General features: G+C 45.3%; 1 protein-coding gene across 1 annotated transcript; it reads left to right on the top strand.

Moving 5' to 3' along the window:
* Positions 1-52: 52 nt before the first annotated feature.
* Positions 53-22,313, top strand: lrp3 (low density lipoprotein receptor-related protein 3). The gene is made up of 9 exons (XM_076999142.1): positions 53-439; positions 615-736; positions 4,947-5,085; positions 9,066-9,271; positions 10,399-10,793; positions 11,067-11,288; positions 11,402-11,874; positions 13,077-13,209; positions 15,950-22,313. Exons 1-9 carry the CDS (start codon positions 387-389, stop codon positions 16,865-16,867), a joined length of 2,661 nt encoding a protein of 886 aa, XP_076855257.1. The 5' UTR covers positions 53-386; the 3' UTR covers positions 16,868-22,313.
* Positions 22,314-22,416: the final 103 nt, after the last annotated feature.

Genomic DNA, 22,416 nt, shown 5'->3' with positions numbered 1-22,416 from the left:
TGCTTTCACTAATAAATACAACTATAGCTAGAGAGGCTTCTTCAAACGGGATGATAACCCGTAAAAACAACCCGGCTGTGTAATAAGCGTTTGGGCGAAGTGAAGCTTCTTCTCCCGACCTGCACATCTGTGCCAGAGGAGATGCATTAAATACGGGGACGACTCTGCACCCAACCTGCTTCCCCTGATCGCTCGTGTTTTCTGCTATCTTTAAGTGTAGCAGTCTTATCTTGAGACTGTGTATTGTGCGGGTTCTGGTCCTTGGTTCACCGGAATGCTGTGTTGCGGTTCCGCGTCGACCCGTCAGTGCAGGAGAGGAGAGCATCACTGGTACCGAACTACCGCTCCTAGCTCACTTTCAGCAGAACGCACATCTAGAGGTGACCATGAGACTGGACCGAGTCCATTCCGTGCTTAGATATCAAACACGGACCTCTGCGTAAGTAAGATCTCCAATGAAAGGATTTACATCTCCGCACCACAGAGTTCAAATGGCCCATTTGGTGCCGTCACTTTGGTGACCCGCTCGTCCCGTCACATACGAGCAGGTCTGTGTCCTCAAGACGGAGAAGCGCTTTTATTCCATAACGCACACAGTGCGACAAATGTTGCAGGAATGATCTCCTCGAAGATGACAAAGACGTTACCTGCGCGTTTGGTATGATGGGAAAGGTCGTGGCGAGGAGGCTTTTCTTGTTTAAATGGATCTGTCTGCGCTGGGCTTGGGTTTGTTTGGGTAAGTAAGACTCAAACGTATATCTTTCTGATTAATACCTTACAACAAACTTGCATCGTGCAGAAGATGCATGGTACTCGGAAGGAGAAATAAGAGCGATTAGTATTAGAGGCATGAGGAGCTCATGAACGACTCCATTACGTAAATGTAACGGGGAACACGGAGAGGTTAACGGGAGTCATGCAGGTGATAACAGCCTGGCTTTGGCTTGGCGCCATGGGAGGACAAATCTGTTAAAAGCTTGTATGAATGCGTGTATGAATTTGTGGTGGTTTATGTCGTTGTCTTGTGGCTAAGTGGCTCCTTAATAACCCGAAATATTGTGTTCTTTGTGGATTTGTGTGTTGATGTAGGAGTGTGCCTTGCTTTTAAAGTCAGTTTCTCCAATATTCGTTCAGCGGTTTCAGTGCTCACGATGTACCGCCAGATTCCTCAGCCTCTTTCTTAAACACCGTATCAGTACTGACAGAGTGCTTAAAAGGTCAGAGAAAATAAGAGGGAATAAAAACGGTCTTGGTTGTCTCTGTAGGATAGCTGATTCGGGATCAGTTTTGCTCTTTAGCAGGTGATGACAGAACACAAGAACCTGATCTGTGTTCAACGCCTCTCCCCCAGTGGAGTTGTTACACGAGTTGGTGAGGTCAGCAAGGCACCCAAACAAACACATCTGTAGACAAAGAGTGGTATACGGACAGATTCTGGTTAGTACAGACTCACTGCTGCAATCCACGTTCTCCAGGTTTAACACACACACACATAGGATTTTGTTTCCATGGTTGGTCGGGCAGGTCTCAAGTCAGAGTGGAGGAAAGTAGAGAGGTAGAAGACTTGTTCTGAAGACACCTGAGATACTGCCTCTTCACACTCCTACCCACACAGACACAAAAGGCTCCTTTATTCTGGCATCTTGCTTTCACACAGATATGCACGTGCACACACACACACACACACACACACACACACACACACACACACACACACACACACACACACACGCACACACACACACGCACATACCTAAATACCCCTCCTTAATGAAAGCATGTTCTCCATGTTGAGACCTGCAGACTCAAATATGTGAATGGCTGCCGTTGTCTTTCACAGAATCTGTTTTCTGACTTTATGATAAAACCGACATTTTCACATTGAAGGTTTTTATGTTTCCTTAACACTTAATGTACAGATGTATTAAATGCAGTATCGGACTGTTGGAGATAAGTGAGGTCTTTCCAGAATTAGCAGATGGAGACTGGACGACAGCACCAGCACCAGTGGTGGGGTCAGCACCAGCACTAGTGTTTGGGTCAGCACCAATACTAGTGGTTGGGTCAGCACCAGCACTCGTGTTTGGGTCAGCACCAGTGGTTGAGTCAGCACTAGTGGTTGGGTCAGCACCAGCACTAGTGTTTGGGTCAGCACCAATACTAGTGGTAGGGTCAGCACCAGTGGTTGAGTCAGCACTAGTGTTTGGGTCAACACCAGCACTAGTGTTTGGGTCAGCACCAATACTAGTGGTTGGGTCAGCACCAGCACTCGTGTTTGGGTCAGCACCAGTGGTTGAGTCAGCACTAGTGGTTGGGTCAGCACCAGCACTAGTGGTTGGGTCAGCACCAATACTAGTGGTTGGGTCAGCACCAGTGGTTGAGTCAGCACTAGTGTTTGGGTCAACACCAGCACTAGTGTTTGGGTCAGCACCAATACTAGTGGTTGGGTCAGCACCAGCACCAGTGGTTGGGTCAGCACCAGCACTAGTGTTTGGGTCAGCACCAGCTCTATTATGATATGACAAGCTATGTGAGAAGAAGAAAAAAACACAAAATCAACATGCTTAAATTTTTCTAAACTGAATGCAAATATTCAAATTTAAAGGGCAAAAAGGAATAGCCTGAATATAGTATTGGGTGTGATGTCCTTTATGTAGGGTGTGTGTGTTTTACATGGAGAGAATCAACTCCCTTGAAGCAGTGTATTATGTTCCCTTTAACCAAAACGATGCCTTGTGGCAGCTGTGGTACCTAGTTTAAGACCTTTCTTCTCCTCTGTGAAGAGAAAAAGAAATACAGACAAAACCCCCAGCCTTAACCCCACTGTACTCAACACAACACCAACCTTACGAAGAATTAACATAGTGACATGGAATTGTAGACCTCTATAACAATCTGTTTAATATTAAATAACCTGTGTTATTGTATAACGCAATCTTGTTTACTGAAGATATGCTCAAACTTTCCTGCTTCTGAAAATTAAAGTGGCATCATTCTGAATGACTGATTTTCTTTGTTTTATGCTAAATCTCATGCTTGTGCAGAAGCTTGGCCGTTGCATGATTTCCACCCTCTCCAGGGCTCTTGTAACACTCCCCATCAGCTCCTGTGGTAGCGAGAGATCCCAGCGTGCTGACCGTGGTGGGCGGCACCAGCTGTCGGATGGATTCGTCTTTAATTGAAGAGAGTGAAAGCGTGTGTTTACAAACTGATGATTCAATAGCAGTGACGTCCGTCTCTCTCCCTCCTTTCAACCTTGTGTTCTTGCATGCTGAGGCCTAACGTCCAGCGAACACGCCAAGAGCCCACACAGGCTTTCTCCGAATCAACGCCTGTGTTGTGTCTTTGAATTTTCAAGAATGCTTGCAGGTTTTACCTCTGTGAGTGGCAATGTATTGGCGTAATCCTTCTCAGTACTTGCAGACCTGCACAAATCCAGCATTCCAAACCTCTGTTTCCTAAAAGCTTCACAGGTCCTGTCACAGACCACAAACATGAAGTGTATCTGCTGTGCCCACACAAGTACAGACTTTAAAACACCTTTTAAACACAAATACAGACTTTAAACACCTTTAAAACTACCTTAAAAGCAAAGCCTGACAGTGCCGTCATGTTGTCCAGTTCTGGAGTCCTTACGGGACTCTGTGACCATCTCCGGTGCTTTGAGTACTGAGAAGCAGGGAGTGAGGAGAAGAGAGGAAGAAGACAAAGACAGAAGAACAGAGGAGTGTCTGGGGGACAGGGCAGTGACAAGAGGAAAGCTGTTTCAGTTCAGGTTATTGGATGTTGGGGGATCTCAAACGTGTCATTAGGACACCCTGTGCCTGCTCCACTGACCCACTGTGGGACCCACTGCATTTTGGGTGCCTCATTACAACAGAGGATCCAGACTTTTTTTGGCCTGAGATCAGCCTAGGATATTCTGAGTAAAGTCTGCCATAATACATAATAGATTGTGTGTGTGTGTGTGTGTGTGTGTGTGTGTGTGTGTGTGTAAAGTCAGTAGACTGTGCTGAATGGTGGCAAGACAGTTTAAAGATTAAACATCAAGGTCTTTTAAAGTGATATTTGAGGTGGTAAAAGGTGGTCTTATATGTTTATAAAATTCTTCACACAGAGAGATACATGCACACACTTTATATGCTTAAATATTTTCAAATTTCTTTCCATGGATGAGTACTCAAAAGCATACACACACACACGCACACACACACACACACACACACACACACACACACACACACACACACATATATACAGACATTCACTCACATCACTGTCATCCCCCACTGTAAGTACTATTATTGACTTGTCTGCTAAGGAAGTGACCTCCTAATTGGTTAACACCTCTTATTCTCCTTGCGTTTCTGTTCCTCTATCTTCCTTCTGCCATCCTGAACTCCTTGCATGCTGTGTCGCTGTTTTTTGTGCTGACTGATGAATGTGTGTCCTTATGAGCGGGAGAACTTGTGAAGTTAGTGTTTCACATGTGGGGGAGCAGGACTGATGTTGTATCATCCTGCTCTCACTTACTCATTTGTCCCTCTTTCCATTTTCTCCCTCACTTCATCTCTCCACACACACACACACACACACACACACACACACACACACACACACACACACACACACACACACACACACACACAGGTGTATGTGTATGTGTCAGTTTAATCCCCTAGCCTTTCTCCCGGCATCCAGAGTGAGTGGATCAAATTCCACCCCTATCGCATACCTGTCCTGCGGTCAGAAATGTACTATGTTTGTGTGTATGTGTGTGTGCACACATGTGCATGGGTGAGTCAGACACCATTGAAATGCCAGACGGATGAACCCGGTGAAGCATAGAGCATAACGTATGCTTTGCTTAAAATGTGAAATGTGTGTGTGTGTGTGTGTGTGTGTGTGTGTGTGTGGGTGTGGGTGTGTGTGTGTGTGTGTGGCAGCTGCTTGTGGTGGGAAGGTGGAGTTGCACACAGAGAGAAGGGGTGTGATCTACAGCCCATCATGGCCTCTGAACTACCCTGCTGGGGTCAACTGCTCCTGGAATATCCAGGGAAATCGAGGAGAGGTCATCACTATAAGGTAACACACACACACACTCACACTTACAGTTTTTATATGTCTGTGTTTACATTATTCATATCAAAAGGTCTTCACAGGGGTCTGAATGTAGAAGGCAGGACTTTTATAGATCATGGTGGCTTGGTAACTAAGCTGTGCAATAAATATCTAACTGTGCCCATTTTAGTGCTGTAGGAAACACCTAATCGGTTGTCTCAGCTGCAGCTGATGAAGTGTGGGTAATGAGCCAGCAAATTACATTTGTTTAGTGAATTTTGGGTAACACACACTTGATACAGATACTTCATAGCAGCACAGGTTTGCAACAACAATAATGATAATAGACAAAACATTAAAACAGGGTAGATGATGTTAAAAGAATATGGAGAAGGCACCCTGGAGACGTCAGAGGTAGACTGGTGTGGAGGTAGATTGTAGGCTCAAGAAAAATATGCTTTTGGATTTGGAAGTGGAAAGACAGGCAGACTGTTGTGCTTCTGATGGGAGAAAGTCTCAGAAGTGAGGAGAGTTAAATGTCAAAGTCAAATGTATTTATATAGCGCTTTTTACAACCCATGTTGTCACAAAGCAGCTTTACAATCCTATGGGTCCAGATCCCTAATGAGCAAGCCAGAGGTGACAGTGGCAAGGAAAAAACTCTCTAAGATGGCAGGGATTAGGAAGAAACCTCGGGAGAACCAAGACTCAACAGGGAACCGTCCTCCACTGGGCGGCCCACTAGCAGACGTCTGTATTTATAGTTCAAATATAGTTCTATAGTTATAGTTCTAATTCCAGGCCGAGTAGTCACAGTCCCTTCAATGCAGATGGTGGGCCTCAGGTAGGAGATGGCATCAGCGCGTCCTCTTGCAGCAATGGCACATCCAACCATGGTATCAGCACATCCACTGGCAAGCCAGACCATTTTTTAGATGCATGCATGCATGGAATTGTCTTTGGTAGACGCATGCAACCAAGACATAAAATACAGGTTGAGTATGTGAACATTAATTTAAACAACCATAGATTTAAACAGACATACATAGGTCACGTGCCAGTGATTAGCATGTGGCTCCGGCAGGCTTATCTATAGCAGCATAACTAAAGGGAGCGGCCTGGAGGTGACCACATTCATGAGGGCTCACCGAGAAAGGAGAAAATCTAGAAAGTGCACCACCATCAGGTGGGTAAGGATGGAGGGATAGTGAGGAGTGAAGAAGACGTGAGAGTGAACGTGTAAAGTTGCAATATGGTTGTAAATTTGTGATATGGTTGTAAGCAGAACTGTTTGTAGTGGTGATGTGACCAGGTATCAGTGAGTGGACAAGCAAAAGAGTTCTGGATCATCTGGAGTTCTGGATCATCTGGAGTTCTGGATCATTTGAAGCTTGTGGAGGGAAGAACCGCTAGTGTTTTGCATGGGGAGAGGTGTAGTAGTCTAGAAGGGTGGGAATGAAGACACTGATTAGAGATTCAGCAGTAGACTGAAAGAGGCTTGATATGATTTTTGGCTCATATTGTTCAGATGGAAAAAAGTTTTAACAAAAAGAGTTTTACCAAAAGAAAAGATATGAGCATCAAATGAGAGATGCGAGATATCATCTCTAAAGAAAGTAAAAGTTTTTAACTGAGGATAGATTTGGATCCAATTCAATCTTGTAAGGAAATTATATTTCATACAATATTTAATTTCTGAAAATTCAGTTTGAAACTGTAGTTTGTTTGAATGTAGTATACAGTATTTGAGAAGGAGTGTGTGGGTCCAAGGACTGAACCTTGAAGTACCCTTTGAGGGGCCGCTGAGGTAGAAGATGTATGACCAGGTAGTGATGAACTGCTTTCTAGCGGTTCGGTAAGAGGTGAACTAGTCTAAGGCAGAGCCATCGATGCCCAACTCTGAGGGCCTGAAGAGGAGGAAGGACCTACCATATATCATATGAAAGGCTGTGCTTAAATCAAGTCAAATAAGGATGCTAAAGGTTCCAGCATGTGGAGATCAAAGAAGACCATTACTGGCCTTGATCATTCATCTGCTCTTCTGTGTTTGCATCAGGAGCATCCGTCCTGCGCTTTGTTCGAAGTAGGTTTTATGTAAAGCATGGAGTTACATTTCAGAAAAGAAAGGAAAACAAACCTTGGGTCTTTGGAAATGTTTTGCTCGCATTTATTTCTGCAGTTATATCACTGTAGCTGCGCCTTGGCACTAAAATATCAATGAAGTAGCAACTCTTACCACTGCTGCGTGTGCGCCTGCCTGCACTTCATTATGTCTGCCAGCGTCTAGTGCTCTAAAAGTCTGATGACATCATCTGCACCCACCCTAAGATGGCCTGACTCATCCAGTGAAGTAGAGGAAATTGGTAATGATGATCATTTTCATAATAGGATGTTTATGATGCTGTTCTCTGATTATGTGTTTAGCTCCTTGCACTCTACTGGAGAGTGTATATTAGCAGCCTGGGTTTACTGAACTCCCCTTAGGATTGTGGTGAAGTGACATTTCTGGTTCAGACCAAAAACTGCTCAGCACAACAAGAGCGTGATGACCTGTGTATTTCATTTGATCAAAATCCTGTACTAGCAAATATAAAGCCAACTCAGTTCTTTTGTAATGTAGTTTTGACACTGTCAGGCCTGATTCTGTTCATATTCAGTCTGAATGTTAAGTACCTGACTGAAAGAATTAACATAGAGGTAATGAATTTAAAATATAATGAATCAATAAGAATTTAACACAGAGAGAGTGTGTCTTTTGCCTGAAGCCTTTTGTATTTGTACAAAGGCACTGATTATGGCAATTTGTGCAACGGCAGTCATAAAGACGGCGTTCGGTTCACTTAGCTGTATAGGTGGGTGAGCTCACTTGAAGCACAGCATAATTTCAAGGGAAAGCATGTGTGTACAGGGGCATAGCCAAGGATTTTGGTCCTAATGAAAAGATATCACATTAACTCAATGGAAAAAATGACCTAATGTCCTAATCTCCTGTCGTTTGCAGGCCCTTAGAATCTCCCTAAGGCCAGCGGTTCTGCTGGTGAGCTTGGTGCATGGGTCTTGGGTCAAATTTGGGGTGTGGGGTTGATAGATATTCCATGTCTGACCTGGTATCCTGCCTCCATCTTGCAATAGCTTTCATGCTGTACCTTATCAATCTCTAGTTGACAGTAGTAGTTCATGTTGTAGTTTGTGTGGATGTAGATTAAAATGGTCCTGCCTTAAATTGCTCTGTTAATCATGGTTTTCCACTGAAAGAGTAATATAAGCCCAGCACAGTGTGGGTCTGGGTAACGAGCCTCTAGCCAGAGCGAGAGCAGGACTTTATAGGCTGTTAAAAACACTCTTACTGCCTGCTACTGCTGAATGGCAGTTTTTATGCGTGTGTGTGTGTGTGTGTGTGTGTGTGCGCGCGGCCGGCTCGTCTCTGATCTGTTCAATAAGAAGACGTCCATGCCTTTACTGCACTGCAGACACTTGTCATTTCTCTCTCGTTCACTCCCTCTCACTGCTCTCTCTCTTTCTTTCTCTCTCATGTCATTTAGTCTTTCTCTCTCTCTCTCTCTCCTCCCTCTGCCGTTTTCTCTCACTGTTTTGAAAATGATGTCATGTCAGCTCGAGCACTCCAGAGAGAAACGGTGTTCTTTCTGTCGGCGGTACAAACGCCTGTTTGCTGAACGCAGCACCAGCTCAAACGTTCCGGCCCCGTTGTCACTCCTGCACAACTCTAGTCCGGTTCGTCTGAGATCCGCCATGTTCACAGCGCACGACTAGAAAAGCAATTTGTTAGTCGGATCATTTTAGTGTTTGTCCTGCCATACCAGCAGTAACGCTGTAATGATTAACAAGCGATGCGTCTCGAGGACCGACCAGCACCAGGCGGTACATGGCGCAGCTAGAATCCAAACCCCAAGCCTAAGTGTTGTGAGGTTTTACCTGAACAAACCCCTCTTACTGTGTCCTCACCTCTGCCCCCGTCTTCTGTGCTCGTCTTTGTCCCTGTGAAGCTTCCACAGCTTTGACGTGGAGGAGTCGGGCGGGTGCCGAGGGGACTGGCTGCTGTTGGGCCCCACGTGGAAGGAGGATTACCGGGTGTGTGGCTCAGGTCTGCCCCCTCCGTTCATGTCCACCAGGGGGCGAGTGTGGCTCCACTTCCACTCGCAGGCCAACAGCTCAGGGCTGGCTCAGGGCTTCCGCCTCTCCTACATACGCAGTGAGTGAAGACGGCCGGAGTGTGTCTGTCTGTCTGTGTGTGTATATCTGTCTGTATCTGTTTGTGTGTGTGAATGTTAGAGAGAGCACATTTCCTGAGATTTTGATATGCGTGTGTGTGTGTGTGTGTGTGTTTGAGTGTAAACGTGTGTATTTCATGTGTATTTCCGGTGTGTCCAAAGTACATATTTAAAGTAATGGATTAACTGGAGAATTATGGTTAACATTGAAGACTATCACTATATTTATTTCCGTAGTCCACAAAAGATGAGTTTTGTAACAAAAGGACACTCTCCAGAAAGGGGGCATTGAAAAGTGAGTGGGTGATACCTTGCAGAGCACTAGCTGGTCGTCTTCGGCCCAGAGAACTGAGAGTGAGGTCTTTCTCATGGTGTGTCTAGTCCAGTGTCGTAGCAGGAAGACAGCATCTGGAAAGACCCTGAGGGACAGGCAGAAGGCCTTGTTCAGAAGGGAAGTCCAATAACCAGGATAACAGGCAGATGGATGAACAATAGAATTCACAACACAGGAGTGGCAATACTCCACGGGAGAGAAGGGGCAGAGAGCGGGATGAGAAGGGAGGGAGGGATCTCCTGAGGGAGGATGAGTAGAGGAAGAACAGATCGGGTTGGGTAGTTAGTATTCAGATGAGGTCGTTGTGTCTCACGGTAAGAGGTGGATGTGGGCGTGGCATGAAACAGTGGCACAGAACCGTGGGGGAACAAGTGGCGTGTGCACCATTCGTGACACACATAAAGAAGAGCAGTTTGTGAATTTCTGTATGATCTAGTAATGTGTGACAGAGAGCCAGGACTAACATGCCTGGAATGGTATAGATGATTAAGCTGTTTATCTGACATGACCGTATGTCTCTTCAGGGTGTGTGTGTGTGTGTGTGTGTTTCTGCACAGGCTACCTCGTGGGTTGTTTTGGTTTGTGTGTATGCTCATCAGCACATGCTGTGGAGGTGAAGCTTTGGGATAATGTTCAATCAATAATGGTGGTTAGCTGTTTTGTCAAGCTGTCAGCAGGGGCCCCCGTGCAGACAGATGAGGGCCGGGCGCGTTCTCTCCCACTGCCCTCGGGGGGCGCTGTGTTGAGCGGCGCTGTGTTCTGTCCTGTCTGCAGGCCGCCTAGGCCAGAGCAGCTGCGAGAGCGACGAGTACCTGTGCGGCAACGGCAAATGCGTCCCCCGCTCCTGGCGCTGCAACGGTCCGGACGAGTGCGGCGACGGCACGGACGAGCGGAGCTGCGCGCCGCCCGCCACGCCCGCCCGGGCGAGCCTGTGCCCGCCGGGCACGCTGCAGTGCAGCCTGGCCCAGTCCACCCGCTGCCTCCCCTCCGCGCTGCGCTGCGACGGCCAGCAAGACTGTCCCGACGGGTCCGACGAGGCCCTCTGCCCAGACACGTCGTGCGGGAAGCGCTTGGACAACTTCTACGGGACGTTTGCCTCGCCCGACTTCTTCCGGCCGAACAGGAGCGGCGGGGCGGATGTGCACTGCACCTGGTTCCTGGACACCCAGGTACAGTGGGAGGGTATTTGTGCCCTTACACTCCAGAGAGTGTCCAACATAGTTACAGGATAATATGCTTTATGACTAGTAACTAAATAATAAGTCTGGGCCTTAAGAGGTTTTAAAAAAAGGATTTTAAAGAAAATATACACTTTACAGAGTGTAGCGTTTTTGTAAAGTATTTTTGGTTACACACCCACATCCCAAATGCACCCTTATACCCCTCATACACTCACTCACACAAACCCATCCCCACGACCACACCCCACACCCGCGACCCAGGACCCGAAGCCCTTGCTCCTGCGGTTGGACTTGCAGCTGGGCGTGGGCGACTCGATCCGCGTGTACGACGGTCTTGGCGAGAGGGCGGAGCATCTGCTGCAGAGTCTTTCTCACCACAACAACCAGCGGCCGGCCGTGCTGGAGTCCTCGCAGGGCCAGATGAGCGTGCTGTACCACGCCAGAGCGCACAGCAGCGGGCACGGCTTCAACGCCTCCTACCAGGTGGGCCGGCCTCCACCTCCTGTTCCCGACTACGGCGCGGCAGAAATCACTTCTAGAACATAGCGTCTGTGTGGGTGGTACCAGTCTTTCCCCCTCTCTGCCCCCTCCGGCAGGTGAAGGGGTACTGTTTCCCCGGCGAGTTCCCGTGCGGGCCGGACGAGGGCTGCTATTCCCAGCAGCAGCGCTGCGACGGGTACTGGCACTGCCCCAGGGGCCGGGACGAAGAGGGCTGCCCGCCGTGCCCGCCTGGCGAGTACCCGTGCGAGGGCGGGGCGGGCACCTGCTACCCGCCGGCCGAGCGCTGCGACAACCAGAAGAAGTGCCCGGATGGGTCGGACGAGAAGAACTGCTTGGTGTGCCAGCCGGGCAACTTCCACTGCGGCACCAACCTGTGCATCTTCGAGACGTGGCGGTGTGACGGGCAGGAGGACTGTCTGGACGGCAGCGACGAGCGAGACTGCCTCACCGCCGTGCCGCGCAAGGTGATCACGGCGGCGCTCATGGGGAGCCTGGTGTGCGGCCTGCTCCTGGTCATCGCCCTGGGCTGCGCCTTCAAACTCTACGCCCTCCGGAGCAGGGAGTACCGGTGATGCCTCCGCCCTTCCAGCTTGTCTTGCTGGTTTTTTTTTCTCCCTCTCACTCTCCGTCTCTTTCTGTCCCACCCTCACTGCTTTCTCTTGTTCTCTTCCTCATGTTTCTCTCTCTCCTTTGCTTTCTCCTTTTTTTCTCTCTCCCTCTGTCTCTCTCCCCCTCTCTCGTTCTTTCTCTCACTTTTCCAAATATGAAAATGAATGACACTTTCTCACATTCACACCTCTTGTGATTTAAGTTGTTCCGTACAGTTGCTTTAAAACAGGTCTTAAAAGCCCCGTTTGGTATTCTATTACCCTCACTCACAGACATTACCCCTCCCCTCTCGTCCTCCGCCTGTGCTGACATCGTCTCTTTTCCCTCTGTCATTACTTTCCTCTTCCATCACTCTTTTTGGCTGCTTTAGATTTGTGCCAGTGTGCACTCATTCACTCGGCCTCATCTCTCATTCGCTTTAGCGCACGCACGCATGCACGCACGCACGCACACACACACACACATTTTCTCTCACACATATACATCAGTAACAAAACAAAGCAAACTTCAATTGGTATAAGCTGAATCTGCTAATATAATTCTGCCTCACAGGTTTTCTCTATTGATTCAACTATTGATGTGCAGTGCAGAAGTGAGAAAATAGACAGGGCAGGAGGTAGAGAAAGAGAGAGCAGGAGGTGGAGAGAGAGAGAAAGCGAGAAAGAGAGATAGAGAGACAGAGAGGAGGAGGTGGAGAGAGAGAGAGAGAGAGAGAGAGGAGACAGACAGAAAGATGGAGAGAGGGGGCCCAAATGAGACTTCACTGTTGCTGATAGGCTCTGGGTGGCTATATTTAGCCTGTAATGGCATTGCCTTGGTTTTCCTACAAACACAATTAAATGTTGCTTTCAGGGCCAGCAAGATCTTACAGTGGCAGATTCACAGGATTCCACACAGAGCTAGTAGTTATACATACAAATATGCCTAGGACAAGGTGCATTCTTTGTGACTAGCGTGGTGGTGTGCAGCTAGCAGACTGTGTGTCCTGCAGTGTTCTTGACTGTGTGGTTGGCGTCCCAGCCGCTGGGGTCAGATGTGCTGCAGATATCACAGCAATGATCATCACTCATCTCCCACAGTATATTGGCTCTTCTGCATTCAGACCTCTGACCCTTGACCCCGTCTCTCCTTCACACTGTTCCTTTTCCCGTCTGTTTCCAGAGCGTTTGAAACGCAAATGACCAGGCTTGAGGCGGAGTTTGTTCAAAGAGAGGCCCCGCCCTCTTACGGTCAGCTTATTGCTCAGGGTCTCATACCTCCAGTGGAGGACTTTCCTGCTTACAATCCTAATCAGGTACGCAATCCTAAACAGGCACACACACGCACGCACGCACACACACACACACACACACACACACATATACACACACACACGCACACACACACACACACACACACACACACACACACACACGCACACACGTGCACACGCACGCACACACACATACACACACACACACACGCACGCACGCACACACACACACGCACGCACGCACACGCACGCACGCACATGCACGCACACGCACATACACACACACATACACACACACACACACACACACACACACACACACACACACACACACACACACACACACACACACACACACAAACTTATTCAAATATAGGAAACTGTCCCATTCAAAAGCTCTAGGTCTATAGTTGTAGCACTGTGTGCATTAGGAACTGATGACACAAACTGATGGACAAATTGACAAACACACGGAAGAGGGAGAACGCGTTTATATTTGAGTAACCGTCGGTAACGGTTCTGCATTACCATACTTCAGTGTGTTATAATAATAATATAATAATAATAATCTGGTAACACTTTACAATATGGTTCCTTAATTAATGTTTAAATACTTATTAACTAAGCAATAGGTAATGGAGAATTATCGTCATAGTTTTACCTGAATTACTCTTCACTATAATAAACTACTATGTTAGGTCACATGTAAGTACTTAATAAGTAGTCTTCATCAATTTTCGTAACTACTTACTTTCAGTTCCTTAATTAATATATTAGCTAAGCAACAAGTAATAGAGAATTATCATCATAGTTTTCATTAATTACTCTTCACTTCACTGTTAGTTCACATATAAGTAATGAATATGTTGTCTTTATCTATTTTTGTAACTACTCACTTAATCAGTCCTTCATTAATGCTTATGTACTTGTCACTCCAGCGTGTCTTTGTGTGCATGTGCGCTGGTTTGGGTATTATTGTTGAGATATGTAAGTGTGTGTCCTGTACATGTCCTTCATCAGTTGTTGTTCGACCTTTGTCATGAGTGTTGTGTTGTTCATTTTCATCACTGCTTTAAACGCTGCTCCCATCTCGGTATCCTGCCTGCTCGCAACGTCACAGTAAGTAACTTCAGAATAAGTAATCACGTATTTACTTAACAGTGGTGAGTATCCTGCAACGTTCTTAGCGCTAAGTAACCTCGTATGAAACGTACGAGGTTACGAAGTACTTAGCGCTAAGCACGTTTCGGGAAACCCACCCCAGTACGGTTTCCTTAACACTAAGTACTCCTCATTGTAATGACCTGTAATTACAATGAGGAAGTGTTATAGTGTGCAGTGTATAATAATAAAGTGTAGCCTGTATGTAAGGATGCGTTTAAAGCAGTGACGAAAACTAACAACACAACACTCATGACAATGTCAACAATAATACATAATGTGTGCAACGAGACTAGAGATAGGTGAGAGAACTTACAAAGGCGATTGTCTAGACATCGCTAGACATTCAAACAGGGGCGTACCCAAACCAGCGCACATGCACACAAAGACTACTTATTAATGAAGGACTGATTAAGTGAGTAGTTACAAAAATAGATGAAGACAACTTATTAATTACTTATATGTGAACTAACAGTGAAGTGAAGAGTAATTAATGAAAAATATGATGATAATTCTCTATTACTTGTTGCTTAGCTAATACAATAATTAAGGAATCGAAAGTAAGTAGTTACGAAAATTGATGAAGACTACTTATTAATTACTTACATGTGACCTAACATAGTAGTTTATTATAGTGAAGAGTAATTAAGGTAAAACTATGACGACAATTCTCCATTATCTATTGCTTAGTTAATAAGTACTTAAACATTAATTAAGGAACCGTATTGTAAAGTGTTACCAATAATCTTTATTTGTATAGCACCTTTCATACATACATGCAACTCAAAGTGCTTTACAGAATAAATAAAAAGAAACATTAAAAGGAAAATGTTAAAAGAAATTAAAGATAAAAAGGAAACATACAAATTATAAAATAATAATAATAATGTAATAAAATAAATATTAAAATAACATAAAATGTAACTAAATAAAATAATGTCAATTTTTTATGTAAATGTTAGGGTGTTACCACTCTAACATAACGGCAGTGCAAACGCTCATGTTCCCCCAACCCTTGAACACATGAGCATATTTTGTGTGATGTCCTGAGGGTTTCTGCAGCTAATGCTGTGTACTGCTCATGGAATGAGGCTGCTTTTCTGTGTCAGCAATTACCTGGAGATTTTGGACTCAATTATTTCCTGTTTAACTGACTCTACCTCCTCAATCTCCTATTAGCATTGATAATGATTACATTTCTGAGCTAGATGAAGCTCTGGTTTTGGGTTGCTGTACATTTCATATTTCCCCCCAAACATTCACAAGAGAAGCACATGCAATGGTCTCCTCTTTTCTCTGGGCTGGAGAGACGGGAAAGGTGGGAGAAAGCCCCTGTGAGGAGGGGATGATTGCAGACAGCCTTGTAAGGGGAGAGTTGAGAGCTGTATCTCCCTCAACACCACACTAGCTAATCTCAGAACTCCGTGTGAGCGACCATTTTCTCGCTAGCAACTGATTTGCATCCGAGATGAAAAGACCATCTCTGTGGAAATTAGAAAAAATGTTTTGCATGACTGACAGGTTTGACAACTCAACAAAACCCCTCTTTCTTTCTCTCTCACTCCTTCTCCTCTCTCTCTCTCCCTCTCTCTCTTTCTCTCACCACCCCCCTCCCCCCCAGGTGTCTGTCTTGCAGAATCTCCGCTCAGCCATGCGCAGACAGATCCGTCGTCACTCTTCCCGGCGTGCGGCATCTCGTCGCAGGCTGGGCCGTCTCTGGAGCCGCCTGTTCCACCGGGGGGGTCGCCCACGTGGCCACATCCCCCTCCTCACCCCACCCGGCCACGCCCACAGCCGCTCTCAAGGCCACCCTGTGGTGGGACTCCATGGCTACCGCACAGTGGAGGGGCCTGGAGGGGCGGGACCGGGGGCAGGGGAGTCAGACCGGGTTGCTGGGCTTAGCCCCTCCCCCTGCTCCAGTGCCGCTCTGGGTCTAGCACTGCAGGCGCACGTGGAGGCGTTGTGCTTACCTGAAACTGACTCGCCCCTCTCTCCGCCCTCGCCCGCCTCACCGCGCTCTGCCTCCGACACTCTGGACGACGAAGATGAGGATGATAATGACACCATGTCTCCAACACCTGCAGGGGCCAGGGGGAGGTCCTTTCTGGCCAATCAAACGCCCTCGCCAGAGTGTAGAGACGGGGAAGTCCGGCGTGGAGCTCCAAATGGACCCCCACGCAGGGTGTACCGACCCCGAGTGTCCAGGAAGGCGGTGCAGGGGTTAGCAGCAGAGCTGGGAGGTGTGGCTGTCAAACGTTACTCCTTGATGGGCATCTCTCCTGCCTCCTCCCCCGAGACACCCACATCCACCAGCAGCCAGAATGAGGACGAAACAATCTCGCTGACACACAAAGAAACTTGCACGAACACACGTGCAAATCGTCCCTCTGACGCACTCTCCGCCTCTCAGCTCTTAGTCTCCTGCTTTGACAGCCGCCCTGAGTGGTCCGAGGGGAGTCAGCCTGACAAGCTAAATGGGACACCTTGCGGACTCACAAGTAGTGAAGAAGAGGATGATGATATTCCATGTGTGCACTGAGGAGCCTTCTTCAGTGTCCCTTCATACACGCTCAGCAGAAGTGCACAGACCACCACTACAAGCACAGAGAGATGTTTCATTGTCCCATGACCACACATGTTTTTATGTTGTTTTTCCAGGACACACATGACTGGGGCTCCCTAGACTGATGTATGTAATCTAATGACCTGGCCTCATGCCCTATTTTAATAGTGTTTATAAAATAGGAAATCTCCAGAGCAACGCTATTTGAAACACATACATTGTAGCAACACATTAGCCAGTTTATTAGGTGCACCAATCTTACTGGTGCTTTTTATAAGTGTAGTTATGGACAGTAGACCATCTGTTGGTATGCACAGTATATTAGCATACCGCTAACTCTGCCATCAATGGCCAACACAGCAGTGACACCGACTGAATGTTAAGATGGTACAAACTTGTTAGGCAAAGTCGTGTTGCCGGGTTTGTACATGGGTCATTGTCACTACAGTCAGCAGTGGTCCTGTGGTCAGAACTACTGATGAAGGGCTAAAGGATGGCTAATGCTAACTGTGCTCTCTAGACCTATTCTGCCCAAGTAGCTGATGGTTGTTGATGAGTGTCCGAATGACTCCAGCGTTTGAGTCTAGAAATGCAGGATTGGCTGTTATATAGTAGGCCTATTAAGATCTACGTAGGCTAACTACTGGCCATCAAGGTTAACACCAGGCTAATATCATTACTGACATTGTGCTTGGTCTGCCTTGTGAAAATGGACTATGCAATGATATAACTGATATAACATTATGCTATTTAAACTTTCAGATGATGTTAACTTCATTGCCAGACGCTCACCCGTTAGCTGTAGCCAGAGTGAACATCTGATAAACCTCCTGTCATTTTGTTAGAAGATGGCAGCCTTCATAAGGCTTTGGATTGGTTTAGAAATTTTACAATAATTTTGCTCTGACCCACATTTAAGCCAAAATGTCTCCCTGTTGTTTCCAGAACTACAAAATATCTGTAGTTGTCATTTGGATACCAAGGTATATCCTGACATAGTATGCTAACAGCAGTATCGATGATACTAAGTCTTCTTGTATACAAAGAAAGGGCAAATCTTTGTGGTTATTTACTATTTTGACCCAGAATCTCATTTTGAGTCTTCACAAGTCTGGCGTTCTCACACCAGTATTGTGTGTTATGCTCCAAAAAGACAGGATATACTTGTTTAAATTATGTCTGTCATACCTTCATTTCAAGAAAAACAAGAGTTTGAACCTGTCTCATCAGATATCATGCCGGCAGCTCCAGGGACCGAGTCAACACTCACCACTGCTGTTTCTTTGTGTTTGTGTTTGAAATTTAAATTTAATTTCTCCTACAAGAGAATTACTTTGAGCAGCTTTTAGACTATGTGATGTTTAGAAGTGTAAAGTACTATGAGCATATTTCCTCTCTGACAAAATTCTATACTACATTTACATTTTTATTTTAATCAGATTTAGATGTCACATTGATAGTGCTATTTTTATGTGAATATTGATTCTCAAAAGGAATTGTTTAGATTGGCAATATCAGTACTTTGTATTGATGGTAGTAGGATGTATCAATATGGCGCACATTGATTTATGCTGCCTTTTGCCTACAAAGCAGGTAGTCACTATTTTGCTAAAGAAATCCCAATTATATTATATATTTGCTGAAGAGCATGAATGAGAGGAAGATTTTTGATAGGGATCACTTTGAACTTGCTGTCATCATGCCATATCAGTTTTAGCTATAATCAGGGAGTCATACTGCTTGTAGTTTCCGGGTGCACCTCATGTTGGTAACTGCAGAACAGCTAATTATTAACAGTAACTAAACGAGCATCAGCTACCATGTGTCAGTGATGCAATTTCCTGTTTTTCAACCAACCAAAATGGAGCAGTTTGTTCTGCCTCCTGCAGACCTAAGCTACAAACCATCAAGAATGGAAAATACTGGATATAAATGTATATATAATCTATAGAATGGACGAATCATCATTGGAAAATGTTGACCATTGTGACAAAAAAAAGAAGCTTGTATTGATAGTTTAACACTTCTAGAACACATCTGTCTATCTGATGGGTGCTAGATGTGATTTTGGTTGAAATTCCCCTTTAAGAGGTGTCTCCTGTCTCTTCAGGCTAGGCTGATTCCACTATGTCTGCAGTAAAATTTCAGCTATACAGTGTATTCATGCAGTACAATTAATGGCATTAACAGGTAGATTAAAATGAGAAATTAATCAAGTTGGGAAGCCATAACAATTGCGTGTTTTCTAGACTGTTACTTTTATGTGTCATTTCTCACCACCTGTGTTTGCTGATTGAATGCAGTAATGTTCAGGTGAGGAATGTTGTTATAATTTGCCATTCTGATCCCACAGACTCATCTTGTCTAAAACAAGTCTGCTGTTTTTGAATAGCCATATCCGTGCTTAAAACTCTCAACTCCTGAACCTTTGCAGATATAGATCACTCCAGAGTTTTGTGACGAGCTGCAAAGCATTTGTTATTTTGCGCTTTTTTTTTGTTTACTTCAGGAATTTCAGAAGTGGAGGCCTTTCCTCTACTGCAGGATGCTGAGCAGGGCACTGAGACACTATTCTTTACATTTATACTTAATACTTACTTCTTACTTAATCTACATCTTCAGTCCTGCAGTACGCCTGTGCAGCCCTTTGTCAGTCTGTACTGCTGTGAATCCTTAATGTTTAGTGTGAGATATCCTACTTTACGAATGCTGTCCCATGGTGCAGTCATTTACACCTTCAGAAAATGTGTTATAAATGTATTGCTCAAGTGTTTCTTAAGCTCAGTGGGTTATGAATATGAGCTGTACGTTTCTCAGTTCTAAAGCCTCTGGCAAGGTTGTACTATGTGAGATTATGAATAACAGTAAACAGGTCAAAAAAGGTGACCATGTTGCTAACGCTAACAGTAATGTATACACCTATAATCTGATAATGGCTTCAAACCGAATAGAGACCTCTTTCCCCCTCACATTTTGCTATTTATAATGAACACTGTCACTACACATTGCCATAGTATGTGTATATAGAAGTCATTGGGTACTTGTCAAGTCCTTTGTGAGCTGATTGAGGTGTATTGGAGCAATACAATGCAGGACAGATGTGCTTCAGGACTGAATGTAGGTTTGACTGTTCAGAGTCTGAAGGGCAGAACACTGGTCAGTCCGTTTCCTGTTAGGGAGTTCTCAGGGAATGTACGGTGGTTTGTGTGTGCGTGTGTCCATTCCGAAACTGTTCCAGGAGCAGTTCTCGGATGAAGTGACATGAACGAGATGTGCCTGCTGGCAGTCAGTCAGCTACTGATGATGTAAGTTTTTCAGCTGCAGAGGGGGAGGGAGGGAAAGAGTGAATGTGTGGAAGGATGTAGAACTACTTTATGATGAAAGAAAGGGTTTAAATCAAATTTGAGTCAGCGTTTTGAACGCTCCAGCTAGGTCATTTAATTTAATTTAATTGTGCCTCTCTCTCTCTCTCCCCCTCTCTCTCTCTCTCTCTCCCTCCTCTCTCTCTCTCTCTCACTTGCTTTCTTTAATGTGTCTGTTCTGACTCTAGCTGCTGGAACTGACTAAAGGCCAAAGGTCAATGTGTGTGACTAACATCAGCTCATCACCCACACCCATTCAATAATGTGTTGACATGCTGACACAGCATCCAAAAAGATGTTGGTTATTTTCATTGGAGTTTTGTGGAGTGGGTGGTTGAGGTGGTCCCTGCTTAAGAAATCTTATTTGAAACCAGGTTAATGTAGGTGTTTGTGGGTATATCAATGTCATTGAATGTGATGTGATTGTATGTATAACGTGGAACTTAGGGTCTGATTACCTTCGTAAGAAGAGAAAAATGGAGCTATGTAGAAATAACTAAGGAAAAGGGAAAGGTGAAATCGTGTTTAGTGGTACCACACAATTAAGATCAGGCTGCTCTGTGCTAGACTCTTAGAACAGCAATCTGATTCCTTCTTACCACATATAAACTACATAAGTGCTCCGAAGATGCTTTTTAAATTCTGCTTTGCTAGATACTCGATTGTGATTGGTTGAGGGTGTGCAGTATGTACAGTGCATAGTATGTGGACATAAATGCACATTTATGACCAGCAAATGAAAAGAGGATTGTCATGGTCTTGCTGCCGTAGTGACGTAACACCAGGTATTTGGGAATCAAAGGTCTGCATAAACAAAAAGGAAGAGGAAATTTCCAGGGAAAAATGCCAACGAATTCAAATAGCAAATGTGGGAACCGAATGAATTTCCAGTGCGGACACAGCCGACCTGTAATGCAGGTGCTCTTGGTTCGTTTATCTCTGTGTGTGTACAGGGCCTTGGTTCACAGACAGTGGAAGAATGACTTAACCAAGTGCTTTTACATCAGGGCCACTACTGCCTCATGCTCACTGGCATCTGAACATAATGTTGCAGGTTCCAGGTTGCAGGCCCTGTGTGGGGGAGGACAGGATCATTCATGCCCTGGGCAGGTTCGTAGGCTAATGGCTCTCTCTCTCTCTCTCTCTGACATTCACCCGTGTCAGTTGGAGTGCCCTCAGAGTGGGGAGAGGCAGCTGATACTGAATGTGCACCGGCTACGCCTGAGAATGAGAGAGAGTCTGAGATAATGTGCCATTGGAGACTTCATGCACTTTCAGCCAACCAATACTGTTGCCACTAAGGACTGAGTCTCTCTGAGTTTTCAGGAATAAAAGTCTTACAGAACCACTGTAAGCCATTAAGGAAATGCAGCTTAGTTTTCTGTTTGTTGCCTAAATATTGTTCTGCAGCTTTCCAGACGTTCTCATTAGTCATGTTTACACCTGGATTATTCATTTCATACATGTACCACCGTTGAACTGTGTACCTCTAAAGAGGTGACAAATATTGACACGATGACATTACTCTTCCTGTTCATTTTCTTGGGTATTACTCATTTGAACCATATATATTTTTGGTAGATATGTATACAAATCTCACCTACAAAATAAAAATAAATTGTTATGACAACCAACAGGATCTCTGTTGCCATGGCAACCAGGACTCAAATCCACTTGCCAAGTGCTCAGGTGGGAAAACCATAGACACATTTGAAGCCATGTAGCACATGAAGCTCCAGGGTTTGGCTGTGGGAAACGGAGACTAGGACGCACACCTTCCTGTGTCTTACTGTGCTTGGTTTGAGACGGTGGACTGTTTCCATGGTGATGACAGTGATACGATGCCTTCTGAATTATGGAAACAATGTGAATGTTAATCTGTTGCTCTGACTTTGGTTCTGTTTGTATGGTTTTGTTTAAAAGGTTAAAGGTTGCCACTGAGAGCCTGATTGTAAATGATGTGCTGTACATTTTATTGTTTCTTCAAGTCTCCATTAAAAACAAACATTTCATAATCACTTCAGACCAACTTATTAACGGCAAAGGCTAATCATAATTCAGATGAAATAGGGAACAGTAGTGTTGTCTCCTGCCTGTTCTGGAGGGCCACTGAGTTCATGTTTTCTATCACACCTGAATCAACAAATCAGGTAATGACCAAAC

Source organism: Brachyhypopomus gauderio, chromosome 1 (assembly GCF_052324685.1).
Source record: "Brachyhypopomus gauderio isolate BG-103 chromosome 1, BGAUD_0.2, whole genome shotgun sequence".
NCBI lineage: Eukaryota > Metazoa > Chordata > Actinopteri > Gymnotiformes > Hypopomidae > Brachyhypopomus > Brachyhypopomus gauderio.
Note: the sequence above shows the minus strand (reverse complement) of the source record. Positions and strands in the feature narration are given on the sequence as shown.